Source organism: Ursus maritimus, unplaced genomic scaffold (genome assembly GCF_017311325.1).
Source record: "Ursus maritimus isolate PB19 unplaced genomic scaffold, ASM1731132v1 scaffold_12, whole genome shotgun sequence".
In the NCBI taxonomy this organism is placed as follows: domain Eukaryota; kingdom Metazoa; phylum Chordata; class Mammalia; order Carnivora; family Ursidae; genus Ursus; species Ursus maritimus.
In genome coordinates this window covers 1458242-1484973 of record NW_024423564.1, presented here as the reverse complement: position 1 = coordinate 1484973, position 26732 = coordinate 1458242, and the positions used below count along the sequence as shown (strand labels likewise).

At 43.7% G+C, this 26732-nt stretch overlaps 1 protein-coding gene across 1 annotated transcript in view; it reads right to left on the bottom strand.

Moving 5' to 3' along the window:
• The window catches only part of THEM4 (thioesterase superfamily member 4), a 41378-nt gene extending 14693 nt beyond the window's left edge, over positions 1-26685 (bottom strand). Inside the window, exons 1-4 of the mRNA XM_040626736.1 lie at positions 26555-26685; positions 20190-20370; positions 5455-5614; positions 4752-4862 (exon numbers count right to left, since the gene is read on the bottom strand). Of these exons, the coding sequence (XP_040482670.1) occupies positions 4752-4862; positions 5455-5614; positions 20190-20370; positions 26555-26653 (551 nt within the window). The 5' untranslated portion in view covers positions 26654-26685. The remainder of the gene's footprint in view (positions 1-4751; positions 4863-5454; positions 5615-20189; positions 20371-26554) is intronic.
• Positions 26686-26732: the final 47 nt, after the last annotated feature.

Here is a 26732-nt window from a genome sequence, read left to right as displayed (position 1 = left end):
TGTTTTTTAAAAAACATGGAACATGGAAAGAGATTAAAAAGTTAAACTTTAATATATTCTTTATCATGTTGAAAAACCACCTCTAGGATCTAATTTCATAGTATAAAACTATCTATTTAATGTCAGTGTATAAATAATATACACTGTATAAATGTATACATGCGTATATATAAATGGATATATGTAAATGTATAAAATAAAGTCAATATATAAAACATTGACTATATGTAAAGACGACAATTTTTCCCAAGTTAATCTTTAAGTTAATGTAACTGCTATCAAAATCACATTTTGTTTTTTTGGTAGATTTTGACAAATTTATCCTAACTTTCATCTGATTCATTCAAATGATAACATATCAATCTTTAAGGCAAAAAAAGAAAAAGAAAAATCCTGTCACATGCTACATCATGGACAAAACTTGAGGACATTTTGCCCAGCGAAATAAGCCAGTCACAAAAAGAGGAAACGTTGAATGATTCCACTTACATGAGGTAAGTCAAATTCATAGAAAGTAGAATGGTGGTTGCCAGGGGTTTTAAGGATGGGAAAATAGGGAGTTAAGGTGTAATGGGCATAGAGTTTCAGTTTTGCAAGATAAAAATGTTCTGAAGATCAGTTTCACAACAATATGAACGTATTGCACGCTACTCAAAAAAATTTTAAAAATACAAGGCACGAAGCCCACTAAATCTAAAAGACCACTGTGGGGGCACCTGGGTGGCTCAGTCGTTAAGCGTCTGCCTTCGGCTCAGGTCATGATCCCAGGGTCCTGGGATCAAGTCCCGCATCCGGCTCCCTGCTCAGTGGGGAGCCTGCTTCTCCCTGCCACTCCTCCTGCTTATGTGCTCTGACAAATAAATAAATAAAATCTTTAAAAAAAATTAAAATGCCACTGTGAACTCATTACCTTATTAAATGTTAAAAACTTTCTAGGTGGGACACAAAAATGGCCTAGGAGCAAGGTTATCCTGCCCACCATGAGAACACATCTAATATTCTCCTAGTCTTTTGCTCTATTCTCCAGTAAAAAGAAATCAGCGATCTTTGTAGAGTAGCCGCTCTATGTCTTGGCACAGATATGCCTCATTGTTGCCGAAATAAAAGTAATGATAATAACAACATTAACAATAATGGTAATAAGCAGTCAACACTGAGTACTAGTTATGTGGCCAGATATTGTTCTGGGTGCTTTATATACATTCACTCATTTACAGTTCATAATGACACTATATGGTGGATATTATTATTCTCTTTTTAAAGATGAGGAAATTAAAACACAGAGAGGTTGAGGAACTTGTCCAAGGTCGTACAGCTGGTAAGTGGCAAAACGGGCATGTGAACCTGCTCCAAAGTCTGTCCTCTTAACCAGTACATTATACTGTCTCTCCGGAGACAAAAGTACCTAAAAATCCATCCGGATAGAATTGAAAGGACAGGAACCAGTCATTTTTAAAAGAGACTCCTCACAGGCCAAATGCAGTTTAAGCACAGAAAAGAGGTAAGAACCATGGTTAACTAAGTTATGGAAAGCCAGGAGACACTAATGATTCTGAAAAAAGGGAAAAATTAACACAAGAATTATGAAACTATAGCTATAATTCAAAAATAAGGATGGCTACGATCAGATTAAGTTGACTTTTTAAAGCAGCTGACATATAGAGAACAGTGCAGACAGGAAAGCATATGTCTGCCTGACGGTATTTTACTCTGTGAAAGGCCACGGCAGACACACAGTGAGGCATGTGTATCGGTCAGGTTTGGGGAGGCTGCACTGGAAGGATTATGTTTACACACTCATGGCATAAACAATCTGGTAGTTTTCCGAGCTGTAAGGTCAGATCTATAAAGGATACCTACATTCAGCAAGCAATCTCCCATGTGTTAGTCGAAGGCGCTTTGAGAGCCTGTATGAACGGGGGGTAGGCAAAGACTTGGAAAACCCTCAGCATCCCCATCAGGATGTTACCTCTTACGTCCCTGCCAAGTGTGTGTCGTACAGGTGAGCTGACAGGTGAATAGAACAGAACATCTATGTACATTGTTGGATTTACAGCATTGACAAATGCCATTTGGGGGTTTATATTAAGTCTGGCACAATGTCCATAAGAACCCTCATTAACCCTCTCCCCCGCACCAGCAGGCAGAAAACTGTCAGGAAGCCAAACAATTCCAGAAAATGCAGGAATTGTACCCTTAACAGAAAGGACTGGGTACAGAAAAGAACCAGCTGGAAAGAAGGCAAATGTCTTGCCCAGTTCAGTATCTCCGGAAGAAAAGGACAGTCTCATGTCCTTGTTTCCTGGGAGATGGAATCTCCACCATTTACGGGAGATACATTTAATTGTAGGTAAGTGGCAAACCAAAGCAGAAAACATACAACTACAGACGCAATGGACTTGGACACTAAGAAAGGGGAAGTGCTACGTTAGAAGAAAGGCTGTAGGTCTGGAAAGTCCCTTGGACGTGGTAAGGAAATCTTGACTCCAACAGGGGCTTGGCTTTATGAACTCTGGCATGTGTTCCAATCAGCCTCAAAGGAAAAATCCTATTCCATTAAGAATCTCCAGGATGACTGCTCAGAACCTACAAATTCGGCCGAGCTGAGATGGTTCCTTTAGGGTCTGACACAAGTACTGGACAACTAATGAGACTGTAAGAACAAGTGTACTAACCTCAGGAAAATATAAATATTGGCATCCTACAGAAATAAATCAAGCCTAGAATGAAAATTTTTTAGTAAGTCTAGGTGAAATAATAAGTTTTTTTTTTTATAAGACTTATTTATTTTAGAGAGAGAGCACACAAGTGGAGGGGGGCAGAGGGAGAGAATCTTCAAGCAGACTCCCCACTGAGCGCAGCACCCAACGCAGGGCTTGATCTCACGACCCATGAGATCATGACCTGGGTCAAAATCACAAGTCGGTTGCTTAACCGACTGAGCCACCCAGGCACCCCAAAATAATTAAGTTTTATGATCACTGAGATAATTTTGTGTTTGAGGCATCTGGGAAAAAACACTGTATTAGGCTTACTATTTTATTTACTGAAGTACGTAGTAAAATTTGATTATAAGTCACTGTTTCAGCATTGGAAAGAATTTATACTGCATAATTTATAAGTTTGGATTTATTAATATGTCTGTGGTTGTGTTAGTTGCTGACCTTAAATACATTTGAGGTGATAATGACATCAGTAAAGAAACCACTTTCTCAAGCTCTCTTATCACTAATGATGGTAAATGGAAGTGTTGTGCAGAACTTCCAGAAGTCTCCTATAGAGACAAGACAGCTCTTCTTCTGCGCTTCGTCAGTACCGCCGTCAGGACACGCGATGGCTCTGACTGGCACTCAGCACTCTGAAAAGGTGAGCTAGAAGGAGTCTGCCTCTCTGGGGACCAGGGAGCTTGCCGCACCAGCCCAGGATGCCTTCCTTTGGACTCCCTTGTGTGATACATTTCTCTCTTGTTTACATTTCTATTAAGCTATTTTTATTTTGAAGTTACTATTACTGGCAGCTGGGGAGGGAGAAGTTAAAGCAGCTGGCCTCCAATTCTTTCGTTCTGTGTGTGTTGGGGGGCGGGGGGTGGCAGGGAGCAGACACAAACACTCCTAGGGAAAAGGAGATAAGTGACCATATCTAGTTTTTTCCAACTGGCCCTCCAGGTGAACAGACCAGGAACTGGCAACCTATGGCCCCACTGGCCAGCTGCCTGTTTTTGTAAATAAGTTTTACCGGAACACGGCTATACCCATTTATGTATTTATGTAGTATCTATGGCTGCTCTTCTTCTGCAATGGCAGAGTTGAGTAATTATATCAGAGACATTATGGCTTCCAAAACATAAAATATTTACAGAAAAATTTCTGTCGGCCCCTGAAATAAACTAATATTTGCTAGGGGGAAGTGTCCTTTTCTGTAGAAGGCTTGGCTAAGGATTTCTTATAGTAAATAAACCCACAATCTAGGAGGCATGGCTTCCTGATGATGGCCACATAAACCATACAACTCTCTGGGGGCATAAAACGGAGATGTTTTGTAACTTAAATGCCTCCCGCTGTGCGAAGTAATAACCCACAAACCTCATCTGGACACCGCATCTATTGAACTGTTCTTAAACTCTGTTTTGCACTATCGCTCTTTCTTTTCTTTGTTCCTGTGCTGGTGTCCACTGTTTTGTTAACTGTAGGGTATCGCTGTAGGACTGAAGAATTAAGAACCTGTGGAGCTTTATTTCTGACGGATGCCTCACTCATTTTGCTGCCGGTCCTTTTATTTCTGCGTGAAGTTACGAAAAACTCCTATGTTTCGTTATGTAGTGGATATTGGTGCTCCACACAGATCCCCTTCAATCCTTTTCTCACGTTTGTTTTGGTTTTTTGGTTATTTTTGCCTAGAGCCTACCTTGCTCGAACGCAGAGAGCCCAACGGGCCTGGAATCTTGGTCCCCAGGATGGCCCTCATCGTATGACTACTGTGTGAGAGAGCTCTCCTGCTTAAGGCAGGAACATTTCACAGGCACACATCTCACTCCAGAGCACTTGGGTGACCAGGCTGAAGCTGCCCTTTGCAGGACTCTGAGAGCCCAAGCCTGCTGGCTTCTTCCCTTTCCCTATTCTGCTCCTCCGACTCCTTGCTAGTTTCCCTTGAGAGCACTTCCTTTGTCATTCGCACACGAATCTTTGTCTCGGTCTGCTGCTGGGGAGCTTGATCCATGACACCTAAGCAGCAGAGAATACCCAGGAATTTACCTTCTAAAATTGATGTTGAGGTTGGCAGTCATGGCAACTCCCCCAGCTCTAAGTGCACACGCACCAAGAGTAGAATCCATCATGGTTGCAATGGCACCTCCGTGAAGGAATCTGGTTACAACAGAGAAAGAAAAATGTTTTCAGAAGGTCTAAAAACAGAGCCCCTGGAGAGAAATTATCTAAGCACATCTCCATGTAATTTACTTATGAAAGGTCCACTTGGTCCATATTCAGTGAACTCAAATAATATCCATGTCCCCGGCTTTATTATATTCATAGCATAATAGTAGTATTGATAACATACCAGAACTTAATGGTAATCTGATCCGAAAAAAACAGAAAACTAAAAAATAATTTAAGAAATCTATATGTTCTTATTTAACTGTATATATCATTGTTTAAAAATGTAGGAAATGCAGATAAACAGAAAGAAAAATAAATTAAAAATTGGAAGGCCTATAATCCCACCATCCAGTGACAAATCACTGTTAACATGTTAATGGTACTCTCTCAAATTATACCCCGTTGCCCTGTCCCATGCTTTTGTGATTTAATATTTATAAACATTTCTCCATGTCAATAAATAGGATCTACATGCCCCTTCAGTGCCTTTATTGTAGTCTAGGGATATGTATGGATACTATAAGCTAGCAACCTTTCAGGTCAACATTTCTACTGATCAGTGGGATGCTATCATTCTTACCCAGATGCTCCTTGCAGGTAAGGACCTCCTTGAAATATGCAAACTGTCCTGTGTTCAACATGATTATGGAACATAGCGTATTCAAACCCCCGACCTTCCTCAAGGCTTCTGGGAAAGAGCTGGGCCTGTGGCATGTCAGCTCCTTTTACAGGCTTTGCATCTGTAGGGAAGTGAGGGGGATGGGCACATGAGAAAACAGGCACGAGAACGAGGCCCTGAGAGAGCTGAGCATCTGTGCCTTGCGGGAACCACACGTTAAGGGACGACGGGGGGCAGAGCAAACGGATGAAATCAAAACCAAGTACTTACATGGCAATCAGGAAATATAGCACATAAATGCCGAGGGCGCACGGAACGGAACAGTAGGTAAGGTACAGACAGAGCCTTCCTGGAACAAGTACAGCTTAAATGGGACTTAAAGAAAATGGAGAGCGTAGCAGTAGGGAGGTTTTCTTGGCAGAAGTGAGTTTAGCCTCAGCAGAAGAAAAGTTACAATACTGAATCAAAATCAGGTCCAGTTCAGTCCAGTATTCTGTGTGACTAGGACTCTAAGGCCCCAAACTCAGGGTTAGAAGCATTAAGGTTTGTGAAATTAGTGTGTTGTAATCAGACTTTAAAAGAAACAGAATGCTTCACATATACCCTGGGCAACAGCTAGTACACTTGTTTAGATAGGCTTTTGCAGTTAGTGGCTTGTGAGTCAAAATGCAGGTCACTTCAAAGCCAAGACTGAAAGCTACTGTTCTTTTTTTTTTTTTTTTTTTAAGATTTTATTTATTTATTTGACAGAGAGAGAGAGAGACAGCCAGCGAGAGAGGGAACACAGGCAGGGGGAGTGGGAGAGGAAGAAGCAGGCTCCCAGCAGAGGAGCCTGATGTGGGGCTCGATCCCAGGACCCCAGGGTCACGCCCTGAGCCGAAGGCAGACACTTAACGACTGAGCCACCCAGGCGCCCCAAAAGTAGTTTTATTTTTATTTCATCCATTCTTTCAACAAACGCTGAAGTACCTACATGAAGAACCGGAGGCAAGGAAAGGTAAAGTAACTTGCCCAAGATCACACAGCTTTAAATCGTGGAACCGAACTGGAACACACACACTAGACTTCAACATTAAAGTAGGAAGCCGTCAGCTTTTGGATGGTGTCCAAAGCCACGTGACTGAATGGGATTATCAACAAAGGAGAGAGAAGAAAGGAGTCCCGAGGGCTGAGATGTGGGGCACCCTAACATTAAGAGTTTGAGGACAATGAGGAACCAGCAAAAGACATAGACAGGTAAGGACCAGTGAAGTAGGGGAGTGTGCTGTCTTCCAAGCCAAATTCAAGGGGAAAGCAGACACTGGCTGTGCCAAAAGCTGAGAGGTCATTGGTTAGCATCATGAAGGTCACTGTGCCCTTGGTAAGAGTAGCTTCAATGGAGAAATAAGATTCTGACTGGAGTGGGTTCAAGAGCGACTGGGGAGAGAAAGTGGAAGAGAGTTGTGGCCTGTGTCCGCACTGATGAGAAAGACCCAGCACAGCCGGAGGTCTTTAAGTAGGCCAAAGGGGAGGGAACGCAGTGCACAGAGACAAGGCTTGGCTCCCCGAAGAGGGCGGGCAGTTCATTGGTAACAGGAAAAAGCAAAACACCAGGCACGGATGCAGGGAGTGGATAAATGAGGCAGTGGGAGCTCGGACGTTTTGTTCTGATTGCTTCTATTTTCTCTTAGGGGAACAGGAGCCAAGATCAACTGAAAGCAAGGCTTGAGAAGGTGGGATACAGCCATCTAGAAGAGCAGGAGTGTGCATAAACAGGAAAATGAAAAATGCCTGTCAGGCAACATTAAGGGCCTACTTGAGGTCATTTTGTAAAAAACCGTAATAATCCCGGGGCACCTGGTTGGCTTAATCGGTTAAGGTCTGCCTTTCAGCTCAGGTCATGATCTCAGGGTCCTGGGATCGAGTTCCCCCACATCAGGCTCCCTGTGGGAGCCTGCTTCTCCCTCTTTCTTGGCCCCTCCTCACCGGCCACTTGTGCTCTCTTTCTCTCTCTCACAAATAAATAAAATCTTAAGAAAAAACAAACAAACAAACAAAAAAACCCATCACAATCCCCAAACTATCCTAAGGACAAGTTTGGATGACTAAAAGATAATGAGTCAATTAGGAAATATCTGTATAGGCTCCAGGAGGTCAGGGACCCTATCTGTGTACTCTGGCCTGGTCTAGTACTTAGGGTAGCACAGATGCTCAGCAGTTACTTACTGAAGGAATAAAGACTAGATTTGCAAATAAGAAGCCAAAAAGGTCTTTATAGGCTGACTCTAAACGTGAAGAACATATTAGGTATATGCATAAACTTCTTAGGTTCACCAAGTTGGCCACGTGGGTGCAGAAGAGGGGAGACCAACCGTTCACACGAAAGACACAGGGTGTTAGTTGACTTTTAGCGGGAAGTGCGACATGGCTACCCACCTAGCGCTAATGTCTTCTTCCACACTGAAAGGACAGAACTGGTTTCAAGCTTAGTTCTGGGAAGCACACACTAAGAAGAATTCTGAGAAGCTGGAATATGTCCTGGAAAAAGCAATGAGGCTTGTACAGGAGACTGAAATAACCTCCGGGAGAAATATCTGAAAAAACAGAGGAGAGAAGCCTGGCAACAAGAACTATCAGGCACAGGAGGGAGATGCTATGTATCGAACTCCTACACGGAAAAGGACGTGAAAGGTGCTTATTGTGTGTGTTCCTAGGTGGTAGACCTCAACAAATGGGTGAAAAGCACAAGAGTGACTGTAGCTCAATGCAGTCTAAGGAAGAAATCACTAATAATTAGAGCTGTCCAAAGTGGGAAAAGCCCCTTTGTCCCAAGCACCCTATGACTGACTGGAGGGGTTCAAGTGAGGTCTGGATGAACAGTCATAAGGGCTAACATGGAAAGCGAGAAGACAGAGAAAAAGTTAGACTATAGTAGCGGGTCCCAACCTTCCTTCCATTCCAGAACAAGGGAGCCCACTGTCCTCTCCAACAGCAGTGGCTTAATGAGAGTGCTGGGTTGTGAGCTCCACAAGGGTGGGCATCCCAGTTGCTCTCTTCACTGCTATACCCCAGGGCCTAGCATAGTGTCTGACACACAGCAGATGCTCGGTAAATATCTGTGTGAGGAGGAAAGCTAGCAATCTCAAGAGAGGAAGGAGGAAGCAGTAATGATTTCTAAGAACCCTCCCTAAATGACTACATCCGTATATCCCAGACTAAATAACCTTCCAGGTCCCAACTCTCAGATTCTATTTTATCCTGGTTTGATTTAGCTAATTAACATATTTATATCAATAACTCTCCACATTTGTAACTCTTTAAACTAGTGGTTCCTGACATTTTTAGGTCATGGATTCCTTTGGGGATCTTAGAGAAAGACACCAACTGGTCCAACTGGTCCCTAAAAAAATGGACATTCCTTAGGGAAGGGAGACCATTACTTTGAGTGTTTATCGGAAAGACTGACCTACTTCTTACATTCTCAGAAAGGCAGGTATTGCAAGTTTTCGTTTTTGTTTTAAATGCAGAAGTCTAATTTAAGAGACTAATTGGGCAATAGAGCATCACCTGAAATGGCAGATAAAGGTGGATGTTATTACCTCCACTTAAAGGGAGATAAAACCAAAGATGAGTTCAGTAAGAGTGGCTTTTCCAATGTGAAGATAAACCCAGGAGTTGTTGTTGTTGTTTTTTAAAGGCCTCTGTTCTACTTGATCCTTGCTCCTCCCATGGGGACTTCTCAATTGACTGAAACCCCCTTCTTGAACCCCTGCCGACTACATGCCCCACCAGCTCTGTCCACCTCCTCGTTTCCATGATTTAGCGAAGGATAATTTGGAACTTAACTGGCTTCTTTGGGAAACTTAAGATCTCCCTAGATTGGATCCTCTGGGACCTCTTCCTTCCTACTGCTTCTGTCCTTCCCACTGTCACCTTCATCCCCCATTCAGTTCCCTGAATCCTTGCTACGTCCCCCACATCAAACTCCTACCTCGTCCGAACCTTCTCCACCCTGCCAGATTTTCCCTTCCCTTCAGCCCCTCAGCCCCCTAGAGCCGCTTGAGCTTCAGGCTGCTTCCCTCTACTGGGGGTCTCCAGGGACCCAGAGACCCCAAGCAACTCTCTGAGGCTGCAAAGAAAAAAAGAGCTATTTGGGGCAAATGAAAAACTCTTAAAAGTGTTCTACACAAATACTCATAGGAAGCTTTAGCTGAGTGGGTTGGCCCTAACTTATTCCATCTGCCTGAAACACAACTTGGATTCAATGGTTCTTTTATGAGCTACTGAGTAGAAGATTTCTGTTAGCATTTGTCCGTATGTTTATGTAGGTCTATACACGGACGTTCTAGATGTGTGATATTTTTCTACCTCTGGTGGCACTGCCAAAATTACTCTGTAACAAGAGCTCTACTTAATTGGCTTTAAAAAAGAAAAGTGCTGGGGCGCCTGGGTGGCACAGCGGTTAAGCGTCTGCCTTCGGCTCAGGGCGTGATCCTGGCGTTGTGGGATCGAGCTCCACATCAGGCTCCTCCGCTATGAGCCTGCTTCTTCCTCTCCCACTCCCCCTACTTGTGTTCCCTCTCTCGCTGGCTGTCTCTATCTCTGTCGAATAAATAAATAAAATCTTTAAAAAAAAATAAATAAATAAAAAAGAAAAGTGCTTATATAAATTAAGTATTCCTCAAACTCAGAAATAAAGAGACTAACCCAAATGTTTTTCGAATTCACATGACTTGGGTAATCTTTGGTTAATAGAAATACTGTTGGTTTACTAAAACGACAAGCACTAACCCAGAAAAACAGACACACTTTCAGAGTTGTCAGCACTAAATGCAGACATACAACTTTTTCTACTGGTTTACTTGTCAAATGAGCTCATGTTATCGGTTATAAAAATTTGTTAGCAAGAAAAATAAGATGAAACTCTCATGAGTAAACATTGCTAAGAACAAATGGATGTAAGCTAAACGTTTATAAATGAACAATAATTAGATTTTATGTCTACCTAAAAATAGTTTCTTAAATCTCTTTGGTAACTTACATTCTTTGAATTTTGCTAAGTGATGGATATTCATTAATTATCTAGATCATTTCCAAATAAGATAAAATACTGAAACATTAATTGCTAAATATTAAGCCTAAGTTTACCTGCTTGTGGCCTCTTATTACAGAGGAGCTAAACATATTTGGGTCTGTTAGTGGACGTGTCTTGTGCCACACTGAAAAACTGTACTATGAGGTGTATGCTTCTAGAAATTATAAAAATGTCTTCACAAACTTGCCAATCTTCACAACGCTGGCATGACACAGTTCCTAATTGCTTACTTCTTCATTTTCACTAGAAGTATCTATGGGTTAAGAATTCGAATATGTCATTAAACATACTAGAAGTAATAAGGGAAACAACTCTATGCAAGACAAGTAGGATGTAGTTTTAGTAAGAAAATGTATGAGGTATGGAAATGTATTTTTGTTAAGAAAAAAAAGTAAATTTGTCCTAAAGTAGTTGTTTCAGAATGAAAAGGGGAGAATAAAGGACAAACTATGTAAGGAGAATCTCACTTTGTGTGGTCAAGGGGGCTAGAACTGAATGAAATTATTGAGGGTTTTTTTTTTAAGATTTAATTTTTAAGCAATCTCTACACCGAACGTGGGGCTCTAACTCACACCCCTGAGATCAAGAGTCGCATGCTCTACCAACTGAGCCCGCCAGGTGCCCCTATTATAAATGATTTTTTAACTAAGTTTTAACAGAATGCCTGTACAAAGTTAAAATTTAACCACCTTTCATCTATTAGGAGGACACAGTTCTAAGACTATTAGTCTGCTCTTGATAAGAGATTGTGGATTTTTTTTTTTAACCTTCTAAGCAGTCTGCCTAGAAAGCAAAGACTTTGTATCTTACCAACATCATTTCCTGTGCTCTGTGTTGTCTTTGCAGGTCTTAGATTACTTAAGAAACGAAGTCTTCTCTATTCACAGATCTAAGTGGTTTTTTTAATGTTTTAACAATTAAGTACTCTTCTGGTTTGCCTCCAACATCTTTTAACCATCACTTTGTTTAAAGGAATAACTGCTGTTTCACAGTGATCTATTTAAGAAGGTGTTCTAAATATTTGATACTTGACAAACTTCCCCTATCCAAAGTCTAAGTCAAGTCTTTTTGAATTCAGACTAATAACTTCAGGATTTCCCAGCATGTTCCCTGGAACATCTTTTAAAGGAGAGATAACGAACTATTTAAATTGTGTGAAATTCCTAGAGGTCTGCTAGGTCCTGGTATAGTATCAGTCAGAATTCTAGTTAGCTTAAAATCTGTGCCACAGAAATAACCGCATTTCCTTGTCATCTGCGTTAGAATGAACTCTCACCAGATCTTTAACCACGGCCATTTTTAAGTCTTTTTGCCATTTACAGTTTTACTGATGATTTTACAAAAGTGCTTTGTCTTCTGAGATTCAAGAGAAGGACTCTGATAAGCACAGGATAACTTCAAGATCATACCACTGAACTGGGTAAGAATTCCCATGACTTTAGTGGAAAACAATTCACAAAACCGCCAAGATCAAGCAGAACAAGAATCAGTTACACGGGACAAAATGAACTGATGAAGATAAACAGAACTGAAACATTTATCTTTCTCCTTAACCTGATCTCATCAGAATTCAGAAATGCTTATTGAGTATTCTTATTTTCATAGTAATATATTTGCAAATAATCTGTTCATTATAACAGACACAGATATGACACAACAGCCTCAAGGAACTAGGCCTGACTTTATGCGACCAGTAAAGCCCCTTCAGAAAACTGCCTGGTATCTTGCTTACTGGGTTCCTGGCATTATAGTGGGTAAAGATGGTCACTTACTGGCAGCCTGAGGAAGTTCAGAATATTTTGGGGGCCCTGAGAAGAGAGGAATCCACTCAAATTCATAGGTATTGCAGGCGAGGACGGTCAGTCCTTGGCTTGGCTTCTGGCCTTGAGTGGCTTTTGAAAGTCCAATCTGAGGGGCACCTGGGTGGCTCAGCTGGTTGGGCGTCTGCCTTTGGCTCAGGTCATGATCCCACGGTTCTGGGATCGACCCCTGCATCGGGCTCCCTGCTCACCAGGGAGTCTGCTTCTCCCTCTCCATGTGTGTGTGCACTTTCTCTCTCAAATAAAATCTAAAAAAAAAGAAAAAAAGCAAACCCAAGGGGCACCTGGGTGCTTCAGCTGGTGAAATGTCTGCCTTCAGCTCAGGTCATGACCCCAGGGTCCTAGGATCCAGCCCCCTGCTCGGTCGGGAGTCTGCTTCTCCCTCTCCCACTCCCCCTGCTTGTGCTCTCACTCTCTCTGTCAAATAAATAAATAAAATCTTAAAAAAAAATAAATAAAAAAGAAAAACCCAGAAAACCCATGTGGCCAATCACTATTCTTGTGGTACTTATATAAATAATCAGGCCCTATTTAATGAAACTAGAGTTATTTTGCAAACAAATTAGTCTTCCTGTGATTATCTCTGATACAAATGGATGACTGGAGGGAGAAAAAGTATGTTTCAAGAGCACACCTTTGTGGGTATCAGATCCCAGCGCTGTTTGCTATCTTTGAAGTTGTTCTCTATCTGCAAACTGACCCGGACCCTACATTCCTCTAGTTTCCTCAAGTATCTGATTATGACTCTGCAAACTAACATTTCCAATTTTCTCCCACCCTTCTGACCTGGAATCACTAAGAACTAAACTGCTTTTGCTGAAGCCCTGCAAACTGAGCTGGACAACTTGAGAGAAATTTCATAGAAATCACCACAATAGCTCACGTGTGGACTGTCTTGCCTGTTGCAGTTAGGCTCTCAGACGGTTCACACCTGATGACATCACCAGACAGTCAAACTGCAAACCAGGAAAATGAATGAGACTGCTCCAGGAGGCCTCTCAACTACCTCTGTTTTGACCTCAAGCTTTCTAGTTAAGTTCTTCCAGCTCATCTCTTAACTCAGGCAAAAGCCCTCCAGGCAAAGTATCCTGCCTAGGGGACCAAAACTACCCCCCTCAAGCAATAAGGACCCCTAGACCAGCAAGAGCCCGACCTGCGATGATCCCAAGCTAATCCTCAGCCTGACCGCTACATAACTGAGCAAGCAGGGAATGGAGGCTCAGGCGGGAAGCTGACTTAAGTAAAGCCATTTTGGTTTTTAGATTGACTCTTAAGTCAGCAGGTCACAAAGAGTCATTAAGACCCCACTCCCTCTGGCTATAAAAGCCACATCGGGTGGACATTCTTGACATTGTTCTGTAGGACTGTTGTGCTGACAATACTGACCTTAACTTTGGCCCTTCGTCTTGTTCACGTTTGCTCAGTAACCTCTCTTGGGGCTACACGTCCCAGGTCCCTTGGAGACTAACGTATATACCTTAGAAACGCCTGCCAAGGCCAGGGTGTGGGGGGGGGGCTTATTGTGGCCTCCCACAGATCTGTTAGAGGTAACAGTTTCGCCCCTTCCTGAAGCACAGGTGGTGCTACAAGACCTTATTAAAGGTCGGCTGTCAAATAAGGTGCATGCAAGCCCTCTGAGGTGTGTGCAAACCTTCTGATCTCACTACAGTGGCCTCCTGTGTGTTCCCCACCCTAGAAAACCTGCAGACGAAGGTCTGGATTTCATGGAGAGTAACTAAGCACCTGCTGGGAACTGTCCTCCACCTGAATCCCTCTGTCAGTAAGTTACCCGAGTACATCTCTGTGTAAACCGTATGCAGTGGCCTGCTTTGTTTCCTGGTTTCAAAGTGCCTTCTTAGCTTGGAGTACTTTACTGTCCATCCTTCACCGTCTAACCTGCTCCCTCCCTGTAGGTAATGCCACAACTCCAGGCAGGACACTGGGAAAACAAACTGCCCCATCGGAGTGATACACCCAAGTTAAAGAGTAAGCTCCTCCCTATAGGTTAGCTCATTTTTAAAAACCTATAAAACCCTTTACTAGAAGCAAAGGGGGATAACTCTTCCTCACCCAGGAGGAGAGACCATTACTTCGTGAAGCAGCTCCTGATGTGGGAAATAAAGGCAAAAGAAAAAATTAAACTTCATACTGCCTACAAGTCCTTGAAACAGGCAGAGTGACACATTCCTCTAGGAACTCAGCTACCTTTATGTTAATACTTTGTAAGGGCAAAAAGCAATCTTCGCCCAACCCCCAGGATCCTGTGAGTCTAACACATAAAAATTCCTTCGGAAACTTCGTTGTCTCTACTCCCCACCCCAAGATACAGGTTAGCAATTATCCTCTAAGCATATGTCCCACTGAACTACGTCTGAAGGGTCTCATGACTAAGGTTTTGTTAGACAGTAATAAGTGACATTTTCCCAATAGGAGCTAGCCCCCTCAAGGTCCTGGAGACCTTGCTTCTAAAATTCCTTAGAGACTCAGGATATCCCTAACGCCCTCCCAACTAGAAAGTATATAATGGGCCATTCCTCGTGACCCCGGTGCAGCTCTTTCTGCCCATGGGTCCTGTTGCGGTGCTTTAATAAAACCACCTTTTTGCACCAAAGATGTCAAGAATTCCTGGGCCGCTGGCTCCGAACTCCAACACTTCCACTTCATCTGGCGCCTGAACGTGTGGCTAGTCTTCTCATCTGGACTCTGAGCCGTGGTACAAACTTGGTGAGTACTTTTTCTCTTCCTTTCCTTTCCATTCAGGGGCTTTACATGGAGTATGGTCTTACTGGAACACTTTCAGGACGACTGCTCAGGCTTCAATCCTCTAGCCTGGGGCTGTTCTACAGGGAGGAGAAAGCCAGCCTTTGGCTGGAAGTTAGTTCCCTGGATGGAACAGTAATAATGATGTGGGAAACAAACGCAGAAGAAAAATTTATTAAATTTCCTTACTACCTACATAGAGCCCATTGACAAGTCCTTGACAGGCAGAGTGACACTCCTCTAGGGACTCAACTGCCTCGATGTTAATACTTTGCTAAGAGCAAAAGGCAATCCTAGCCCAAAACCGGCCCCCCCAACTCCGGATCCTGTAAGTCTACTTTAACATACAAAAATTCCTTTGGAAATTTCCTTTGTCTCTAAACCCCCCAAGCATATGGCCCACCTATATATATCTGAAGGGTCCATGACGAAGGTTTCATCGGACGGTAACAAATGACCTTTTCCCAATAGCAGCTAGCCCCCCTCAAGGTCCTGGAAACCTTGCTTCCAAAATTCCTTAGAGACCTAGGCTATCCCTAACTCCCTCCCAACTTGAAAGTATATAATGGGCCACTACTCATGACCCCCGATCCCCGTGCAGCTCTTTTGGCCCACAGATCCTGTCCCCGTGCCGTAATAAAACTTCCTTTTTGCACCAAAGATGTTGCAAGAATTCTTTCTTCGCCGTCAGCTTCAAACCCTAATGTTCTTTCCTGTATCAGTAAGACCCAGAAACTTGATGCCCTCCCTTTATTCCTGTCCTCATACCAAGTTGTCTTTTTTGGGCATAGGACAGCCACTTCAGTTCCTAGCACAGCTGCCAATTCTAAGACTCCCATGTGAGGATTCCTGCGCATTGGTTTCACGTGATGTTCTCCACATCTCTGGTCTAGTGACCTCTGGCCACCAGACTTCCACTTGGAACCGGCTGAAACCAGTACCCAGCTAAACTGAAGCCCAACTGGAACCATCTCACAGAGAAGGTGGCTGTAAAGTCTACATGTGCTGGAATGTCGCTTAGACGATGATGGATTTCTATCTCTACTGTCTTCTGTCAATGTTTTCCACTTACAACTACAGAATTGGCTAATTTCCTCCTATAAAAACTTTCCTAATATTTTCCATGGGTTAAAAATGGTGGGTTCTTCATGCAAGGCAAGGTATGGTATCTCTGTCCCCACGCTGGCATCATCTTGCAGTCTAGAATGTGATGGGGAAGCTGGGGGCTGCGACCATCCCTCCTACAGGGTCTTTATCGGCAGGGCGGTGATCACAGTGACGTCATTCAAGGGGCACTTTGGGTCGCTTTGACACCAGGAACCTCTGACAAGCACGATGACTGTCTGTACACGAGCTACTGTGGCAATTTCTCTGAAGTTTACCTCAAGTTGTCTAGCTTAGGCAAACAACAAACATTCAAAGACAATGAGAACTAGAATTTAACATCTACAAAGGTGGACTACTGAAACATAATTTTCTCTCTATAATCACCTTCATTTCCAGAAACAGCCAAATTAAGACTAATTTGTAAAACAAGTCACAGTCTTGCCTTCCTTTTGCTTTGTTTCCCACATCAGTGTCACTTAGGCCAAGTCACCAAACTGGGGTTTATTTATTTATCTTTTTAAGATTTTATTTATTTGACAGAGCGAGAGACCACAAGCAGGGGGAACAGGAGAGGGAGAGGGAGAAGCAGGCTCCCCGCTGAGCAGGGAGCCTGACACGGGGCTCCATCCCAGGCCCCCGGGATCACGACCTGAGTGGAAGGCAGATGCTCAACCATCTGAGCCCCCAGGCCCCTGAAACCGGGATTTAGTATCTACCCTAACTGCAGTGTCAGCCTTCCCCAGAGACGTTTCAACTGAGTCGGTCGAAAATGTCTTGGTCATGACTATGAGGTAATCTGTACCCAGGCCTTCTCTGTGCCAAAAGCAAATGAGGTCACCTGCATTGATAAGACCCCCTGCCCTTTCCCCCAAGTGATAGTGACCTTGCCTGGAATCCTTTCTTTTCTTTTGCTATCAACTCCTTGCCCCACCCTATTACTTACAAAAACCTTCTATTTTGTACAACTCTTGGGAGTCCCTCTCTACTTGCCAGATGGATGCTGCCCTATTCAGGAATCATTTAATAAAGCCAATTAGATCTTCAAATTTGCTCGGCTGAATTTTGTTTTTTGGCAGGGCCCTCACTCCATCTGAGTTGCTTTGAGCCCAATATCTACAAATCTTCCTGACTGTCCTCTGGACTCAAAAACAGAGTTTATGGTTTGTTCCAACTATTAACCTTTGTTTTTCTTTTGTTTCCACAAAAAAATGCCTCTTATTAAATAGGTGACTGCTCACGCCATATAGAGCCCGTCTGCAATACCACCTCCTGATATGAGACACAACTGTTTAACTGACATATTCTCAGGTAACAGACTGGTTCAAAGCCACAAAACTTCTTGGGGAAGCTTCAAAGGTGGGAATGAAGGAGAGCAGGACATGCCGACCTAAAATATGGCTCTTTGACATCAAGATTACTTCGAGGGACAGCAGATATGGGAACCTCTGAAAACAGAGCAAAAGTTAACCTTTTGCGTGGAAAATTTACACTTATAAAGGAAATCTCCATTTGTAAGGGTGTCTCCCCCTCTGTTATAGAGACAGCAGGAGGAGCGCTCTCAACTGAACAGAATCTTACCAATGGAGAAAGCACCAAGTCAATTCTGCCTAACAAACACTACCCTGTTTACGGTGCTTTTCCTGGTAACCTCCCCACAACTCAACTGCCCCCTTCCCCCATGTCCTGCTTCAGTCTTCAGCTGAAGATGCTGTTTAACCTGGTGACTAAGGCCACCTGGGGAGTTACTCACTTTTCCCTGGGCATCCTCCATGTACACCCGAGCTATACTTGTTCAACTCCATTTTTTTAAATTTTTGCCTTTTTTTTTTTTTTTTTAAAGAAAGCAATGGGCAGGGAAGATAATGGTTCAGTATTCTTCCCAATTTCTATACCAGAGATTTGGCACCACATTTTAGGGACTAAAAAGTCCTCTTTGGGGGGTGAAAAGAACAGAACAGGGGCTACAGTCAGTATTACTGGGATAACAACGTGCCGTAACAGAGGGCAGCTACCCTTATAGTGATGAGCACTGAGTAATGGATAGAATTGCTGAATCCTATGTGGCATACAACGAACTAACATAACATTGTTATGTCAGTTTAAAAAGTTTTTAAGAATTAAGGTGCATTTACTTCTTGCATAGCACTCATCACCGTCTGCCATACTTTGTGTTTTCCTTATTTAATGGCTTGTCTGTCCCCTCTATGGTGTCAGTTCCACGAGGGCAGAAATTTTAGGTAAAGAAAAATAAGGAGAGCACCTTAAACAGATCCCCTCCCTTCTTCCTTTCCTCTCTTCTTCCCTCAAATACTTACAAGGCACTTACGAGGGACCAGGTACTGTTAAGTACTGGATACCCCACAGAGAATAAAACACAAAAATCTGTTCTCAGGGCACCTCGGTGGTGCAGGAGGTTAACCGATCTCAGGGTCCGGAGACCAGGAGATCAAGCCCCTGTAGGGCTCCGAGCTCCACAGAGTCTGCTTGGGACTCCCTCTCCCTCTGCCCCTCCCCTGGCATGTGCGCACTCTCTTTCAAATAAAAGAATCTTAAAAAACAAAAACAAAAAACTTTGCCCCCATGGAGCTCATACCCTGGTGTGAGAGACAAAACATAGTTTGCAAATGGTGATAAGTGCTATAGAAAAAACAAATGCACTTGAATAAATGCCTATTATTAGGGAAAAGAAAAGAATCTGAAAAAGCCACATACTATACGATCCCAACTATATGCATCCTGGAAAAGGCAAAACTATGGACACACTGAAAAGATTAGTCGTTGTTAACAGTTCAGAGGGAACATGGGAAGGATGAACAAGTGGAGAAGGGGGGGGCAGCTTTGACAATGGAAACCGCACCAACCTTATCAACATTCAAAAACTACATCAGTTAATAGGGGAAGCTCGGCGGGGGTGGGGGGGGGATAAGAGGGATATGTAAACTCTGTACTTTCCGTTTATTTTTCTGTAAACTTGAAGCTACTGGAAAAAAAAGTCTTAATTTTAAAAAGCACACACACCAAAGAATAGGAAATGCAGTGTGTGTGTACTGGAGGCAGGGCAGGCTGCCTTGGGAGTTTAGAGTCTGGGAGAAGACAGCGTAATGCCAGTGTGCTGAGCTTCTCACAGTGAAGGAGCCATACAGAGACTGGGACAAACAGAACAATGAGATGAGGGAGGACAGCCTCAAGACAGAGGAGGCCAGGGTGAGGGGCAGTCTTATTCTTGGCAATAGGCTTTATGCTCTCCCACAATCTGCAAAATACACTGAGATTTCTGGCCTATAAAACTGGAGATTAGAGAGGAGTGCCTGGCTGGCTCAGTCAGTAGAGCTGCTGACTCTTCATCTCAGGGTTTTGAGTTCAAGCCCCACGCTGGGCATGGAGCCTACTTGAAAAACAATGGAGAGTAACGAAACCCCTATATTACATTCCTTCCCTCTTCAAGTGGTAACTGATCTGAGGAAGAAAGGCAGAAGAAATGTAGATAAAATTAAATTTCCTTATAACCTGCAGCCCACTGACAAATACTTGAGGCAGACAGAACAGGACACTCCTCCAGGAAACTCCCAACTGTCTTCACGTTACCGCTCTGCTAGAGGGAAAAACGTTAGCTTGACAATAGCCAGGCCACCAGGATCCAGTGAGTCTTTTTTAGCATATGAAAGACTTTTGGAAACTTCCCTTTGTCTTTTCCTCCCCCAACTCCAAAGTGTATAATCAGCGGCTTCTCACAATCCCAAGCAGCTCTTTCTGCCCAAAGATCCTGACCCCGCGCTTCAATAAAAACACCTTTTAGCACCAAAGACATTTTAAGAATTCTTTCCTGGCCATTGGCTCCAGACCCCAACTTTTCCACATCAATAACCAGTGCCTTAATATTTTCTGTTTTATATTTGACATTTAAATATTATTTATGAGAGAGTGGTTGTTCCTACCGGGAAAAAAGGTTTTGACTTCAGTGCTTTGAGGAGATACATATTTATACGAAGGCAAACGTTTCCAAGAGCCATCCTCAGTTTTCTTCATGAACTGGTCAAAAAGAAGTCTCATGTCCTTGCTCCAGCTGGGGTTCGGGAGAGAAAGGTCCACACGAATGGCCTCTGAAGCAAATGACCTCTAAAAGAGAGAGAGGAGAAAAAGAAGAATGGGAAGTGAACCCTATTTTGTAACATACTCTCCTATTTTCTGAGACTACCTTGCTGCTTCTCCTCTTCCCAGAAGTTCATCATTTCAGAGTGGAAGCAAATTTTAAGAATCAGCTGGTCCATCCTCCTTGAGAGAAGGAGAGATTGAGAGAGATGGTAAGTAATTGGCTCAGTGTCACCCAACCAGCTACTAGCAGAACAGCACAAAGCCCTGGTCTGTGGATTCCTTTCTTTTAAAACAAAACAAAACAAAACAAAACAAAACAAAACAAAACAAGACATCTTCATCAAGCACAGCTGAGCCAGGAACTGGAGATACACAGATGAGATGACATTTTCCTCCACGTAAAAAGCATTAGCAGTGGGGCATGCAGGAGCCAGAGCACAGGTGAGGTGTTTACCTCGGATGGGGGGGGGCTTCAGGGAGGAGTTCTTTGACTTGAATCTTGCTTCTGATGTACGGAAGATGGTAGGGTTCGAAGGTAATGACCAAGAAAGCATTCTTGAGCCGTCTACGGTGCAAAAAGGTGGTTTTATTAAAGCACAGGGACAGAACCCATGGGCAGAAAGAGCTGCAATGGAGTCGTGAGGGGTGGTGATTATATACCTTCAAGTTGGGAGGGGGTTAGGGATGGCATAAGTCTCTAAGGAATTGTGGAAGCAAGTTTCCAGGTTTCCAGGACCTGGAAGGGTCCTATTGTTGGGAAAAGGTCATTTATTACTGTCTAATAAAACCTTAGTCATGAGACCCCTCAGATGTATACCAGTGGGTCATATGCTTGGGGGATGACTACCAACATATATCTGGGTGGGAGAGATAAAGGAAGTTTCCAATGGAATTTTTCGATATTAAAGTAGACTGACAGGGTCCTGAGGGTTGGGCTAAGATTGCCTTATGCCCTTAGCAAAGTATTAACATGGAGACAGCAGAGTTCCTAGAGGAATGTCACTCTGCCTGTTTCAAGGACTTGTCAATGGGCTGTAGGTAGTAAGGAAATTTAATAATTTTTCTTCTGCCTTTGTTTCCCACATCAATTAGACAAGCAGAAACTCACCAGCAAGAAAGGGTATTGTAGGTAAGGGAAAACCATATGCAAAAGCAAGGAGGCGTGACATAGTTTTGTGGGGCCTCAGAACAAGCACACTTATGAAATACTTACGAAGTAGGTACTAATTATTATCCCATTTTACAGATGATGAAACAAAGACCAGAAGAAGTTTGGCTTTGTTTCAGTGCAAGGAGAGGAGCAGACGGCTGCAGAGATGCAGACAAGGGCTTGGCTGTGAGAAATTTCCATACTAAGCTAGTTGGCCTGAACTGGTCTGTATCTGCAGTTGTTCCCAGGGGGATTTTAACAGGGAAATGACAAGATCTGATCTGGCCACCATATAAAAGATAGCAGAAGGGACCAAGACCCAAGACTGGATCTGCCAACCCTGTGTGAGGCTTTTAGAGGTAACCCGAGTTAAAAATTATCACTGCGTGAAGCAGATAAGGAGGAAGGGAAGAGTAAAAATACAAACACCAACCCCAGGTTTCTGAATTATGCAACACAGTGAGCGGCCGAGCCAATGACCAAGAAAGAGAACATGAAGAGGAGGAGGAGGCTGGGGGACAGGGGCTTGGTGTAACAGTAACCATGGCTTCTACCGATGCTACTTCTCTGCAGCACTGGGCAACGCTACCACTCCTGCGCCCAGGAATCAAGTGGAACGGTGCAGAGGCCCTGGAGGGGGACAAGGGGTGACTTACTGAGAAGAAGGACAAAGCAAATGGCCGTAGGCACGAGAAAGGAAAATTTTTTTGTTTTTTGGGGGGTTTTTTGGTTTCAGCAGAAATCTTAGAATATTTAAGATCACGGACGCTATCAACTCTATGGCATTCCACTTCCAGTCACCCCTGTCAATTCAGATTCAATGCACCTACAACACCTGGACCACATCCCCAAACCAGAACAGCAAGTCTGTGCTGTGCTGACACCTCGGTGGGCTTTGATCCTGGCCTGATGGTTGAGAATACAGGCAGCCTGTCTCAAAAACACTACAGAATTAAAATCTCCTTGGCTGAACAGAAGGACGTATCAACTTCATGATTGGAAATGTGAGCAGGGTAGAGACTACTCCACTCCCTAGCCCAGGATTTGTACCTTTTTTCCCTATGGCTTTAGATTCGCTCATTTCTTTGGAACCCAGGTCAGAAAATTTGGGAAAGAAAAGAAGAAACAATCTATGGACACCTGGGTGGCTCAGTCAGTTAAGTGTCTGACTTCAGCTCAGGTCATGATCTCAGGGTCCTGGGACTGAGCCCGCATCAGGCTCCCTACTCAGCGGGGAGCCTGCTTCCTCCCTCTGCCCTTCCCCCCACTCGTGCTCACTGGTGCCCACACTCTCTCTCAAAAATAAAACAATTTTTAAAATCCATCCATTATCTCTCCATCGTAAGACAATGATAAATGTTGATGTCTTTCTACCAACTTTTCTTAAGTGTGATCTTTCTCTCATTTATTTATTTATTTAGGAGAGAAAGCAAGTGTGCTTGAGGGTGGGGAAGGAGCAGATGGGAGAGGGAGAGAGAATCTCAACCAGACTCTCTGCTGAACTGAGCACGGAGCCTGACACGGGGCTCAATCTCAAGACCCTGAGATCTTGACCTGAGCAGAAATCAAGAGTTGGATCCTTAATCAGCTGAGTCACCCAGGTGCCTCTAAATGTAAGATATGTATTTTTTTCTTCGTGCGTCACCACTTAGAATTATTAAGTTCCCACTTTTTCATGTCCTTAATCTCAATTACCACAATTTCAACAGCAGAAAAATAGTCCTTTGGACTGATGTACTATAACTTACTTAACCATTTAAGTTAGGCATTTAAAGTGTTTCTTGGGATGCCTGGGTCGCTCAGTCACTTAGCGTGACTTTGGCTTAGGTCATGATCCCAGGGTCCCGGGCATCAGGCTACCTGCTCAGCAGGAAGCCTGTTTCTCCCTCTCCCACTCCCCCTGCTCGTGTTCCCCAATCTTTAAAAAAAAAAAAAAAAAGTGTTTCTAATCTTTTGCTGCTTTAAATAAAAATGTTTATTGGCAAATTATGACTGTAGCCTTTTCTCTATTTTGGATTATTTCCTTAGAATCCAGTCTCAATCACATGGCTTTTAAAGTACATGAATTCTGGAAATAAACTGATACAAGTAGTCACAGATAAATATGCACTGAGCAATACATGTCAGCTGAGGAACAGAATATGTAGGATTTGGCTCATCCATAGCTGTCATTTCAACAGGCAACTCTAGGATGGATCAGTTCCGGCGTCTTTTTCTGGACCTGGACTAGGGTGATGGAGGTAATTGAAGGCTTTCAGGAACTAGAATGACTCCCTTGGCTGTGGGCTCTCCTACCTGATTTTAACTTTGAAGTGTGGGATTCAACTAAATGCGGTGAACTTTTTATTTTTTTAGTTTTTATTTATTTTTTATTTTTTTTTAAGATTTTATTTATTTATTTGACAGAGATAGAGACAGCCAGAGAGAGAGGGAACACAAGCAGGGGGAGTGGGAGAGGAAGAAGCAGGCTTCCAGCGGAGGAGCCCGATGTGGGGCTCGATCCCAGAACGCCGGGATCATGCCCTGAGCAGAAGGCAGACCTCAACGCCTGCCCCACCCAGGTGCCCCGTGGTGAACTTTTCAGTGTCTGCTAACTGCCTGGTTCTGTGCCAGGAACTGGTTAAGACAAAGAGAGAAGACTTAGGCCCTGCCCTCAGGTGCTAGTAGCCTCAGGTGTGAAAAATGCCGCAACAGAAGTACATATAATAGACCCAGGAGTGACATTCAGGGAAAATTTCAAAAAGATGAGGACTGATGGAATGATTTCTAAACGATAAAAAGTTCACTAAGGAAAGAATGGGAGGGCTACACCAAGCAAAGGCAGAGAGAGATGACACAACTGTTTGACACCTTGGGGAACTGCCAATATTCTAGTCTTCATGAATGTAAGGTGCAATGAGAATAGTAGCCAGATGTGGATGGCAAGGTAAAGGGGAACACACCACTGAGCCTCTTTGGCCTTAACACAGGGCTCAGATTTCATCTGATAGGTCAATGTTTCTAAATGCCAAAACGAATGATGATTTTAGGTAGCACAAGGACTACAGCATATGTATGTATGTATTTATTTTATTTTTAGATTTTTATTTATTTATTTGACAGAGATAGAGACAGCCAGCGAGAGAGGAAACACAAGCAGGGGGAGTGGGAGAGGAAGAAGCAGGCTCATAGCGGAGGAGCCTGATGTGGGGCTCGATCCCACAACGCCGGGATCACGCCCTGAGCCAAAGGCAGACGCTTAACCGCTGTGCCACCCAGGCGCCCCAGCATATGTATTTAAAAATGCATATTATTAAAGGACATAAATAACACATCACACTTGGTGATCTCACAAATGTTATTCCTTAGGATGAAGCTCATTAAAGAAAGGTAGTCTTTGAAAAACCATGAATGTCATATTTGAATGATAAAATACTTTTTTCCACTATGGGGAGCCTTATGGAGTTTTAAGCAAAGCAGTAACATGAACTTAGGTTTTATAAACCTTGCTCTGGTGTAAAGGATGAATTGCAAGGTGAGAAAAATGTCAGGGAAAGCAGTTAAAAAACTGTTGCAAAGATAAAGATGAGATATGGTTAGAAGCTGAATTAGGTAGAGAGAAATGAAGAAGGAAAAAAAAAAGATTTAGGAGACTTTTAGGATACTGGGACGAAGGGATGTGGAGAATGATCATGGGGAAATAGAAACAGGGAGAGCCTTGGATGATTCCAGGATTGTAGCTTCGCAGATTGGGGTGGAAAGAAGAAAGGAGGTTTTTGTTAGTGTCTGTGTATGTTAGAAGGAGGATGAGGAGGACTGGATTAATTTTAGTTAGAGGTATGCAGAGTCTAGGACCTCAGATGAACACTGTGATGTTGTGAGAAATAAAAATAATGAAAGTTTCAGTTCAAGAGGGCAGGAACTAAGAGATACTTGATGTAAAGGCACTTGTAAATTCCAGCACAGACTGTGTCTATGGGGGACAGATGTTAGGGATAATCATTACCTTTTGTACCTCTCTGTAGAGGAGAAGTCTTTCTTGATCTTTGGCTATGTATTTTTCAAGCGGGACTTGTTAACTAAAGTTATGACTGCTTTTTAATGTGTTTCGTTTTAAGATTAAGTTACTAAACAGAAAAAAACAGCTTACAAAGCCTCTAAATACTAATGTTAAATACTCTCAACACAGATTACAAGGCACTGACATATAATTAAAGGACAAATTTATCTTTGTTGCTGTGAGAGGAGCACGAGTCATTTTCTCTTCCAAGGTGAAATTTGGTCCAGGATTAATAACCAGTCTGCACAGGTTATTGTTTAAAAGAAAGGTTCAAGAGCTTGCAGTTCTTGCTCAGGACAGAACTGTTCCCTCCCCCTACGTTTCCTTAGTCCTTCATCATAGCATACAGTATTTTAATTTTGCAATTTCACCCTTTTCTCCCAAACTAGATTGTGAGCTCCTTGAGAGAAAGGGGTTTCTTACTCATCTTTATATCATCAGAGACCCATGTCTTACATACTGTTGCGGCTTATTAATACTAATTGAATACTTCGGTGAAACAAAACATAGGAATATAAGAACAAGCATTATTATTTAATAACGCCAGGTAGTGCGTTAAATGTTACCTTATTTTACTCTTAAAACAGCCTTAAAAGCTGAGAAAGTGGCTTAGGGCACCATTATCGGTTGGGCAGAGATGATCGAGGTGAAACCCTAGGAGAGACAGCGCTCTCGTCGCGAGCACGCACTGTGACGGTCAGGACCGGTACCGCCTAGGTCAGGTCCCAACTCCACCACCTGCCCGTGCGTGACCCTGCCCCCACTACGACCCCTTCTGTACCGGATCAGCCGCAGCGGAATTCCCCGACCTGTAGGCCGAAGTCCAGCGTCTCGCGCGCTGCTTCCAAGCGAGTCCGCTCCCTGTCCCTGTCCGCCTTTCGGCCTCGGGAATGAAAGGGACCCCGCTAACACCGACGTTTGCTCATACTCTGCGGCCAGCGGGCTGAGGACCAACAGCTCGGCGCGACCGTCCTCACCCGCCCAGCCGCCCGCTCCCCACGCCCCGCTCCCGGACTCACCGGCGGCGGCCGCGACTCCCTCGCCGGCGGGGACGCGCTTCCCCGCGGGCCGCGCAGGGCCCCGGGCGGGCACAGCCGCAAGGCGCCGCTCCGCAGCATGGTTCCCACGGCGGCAGCAGCGGGGGAGCCGCCCGCCCGCGCGCTCTTCCCCAGTCACGGACGGGCCACGTGACCCAGG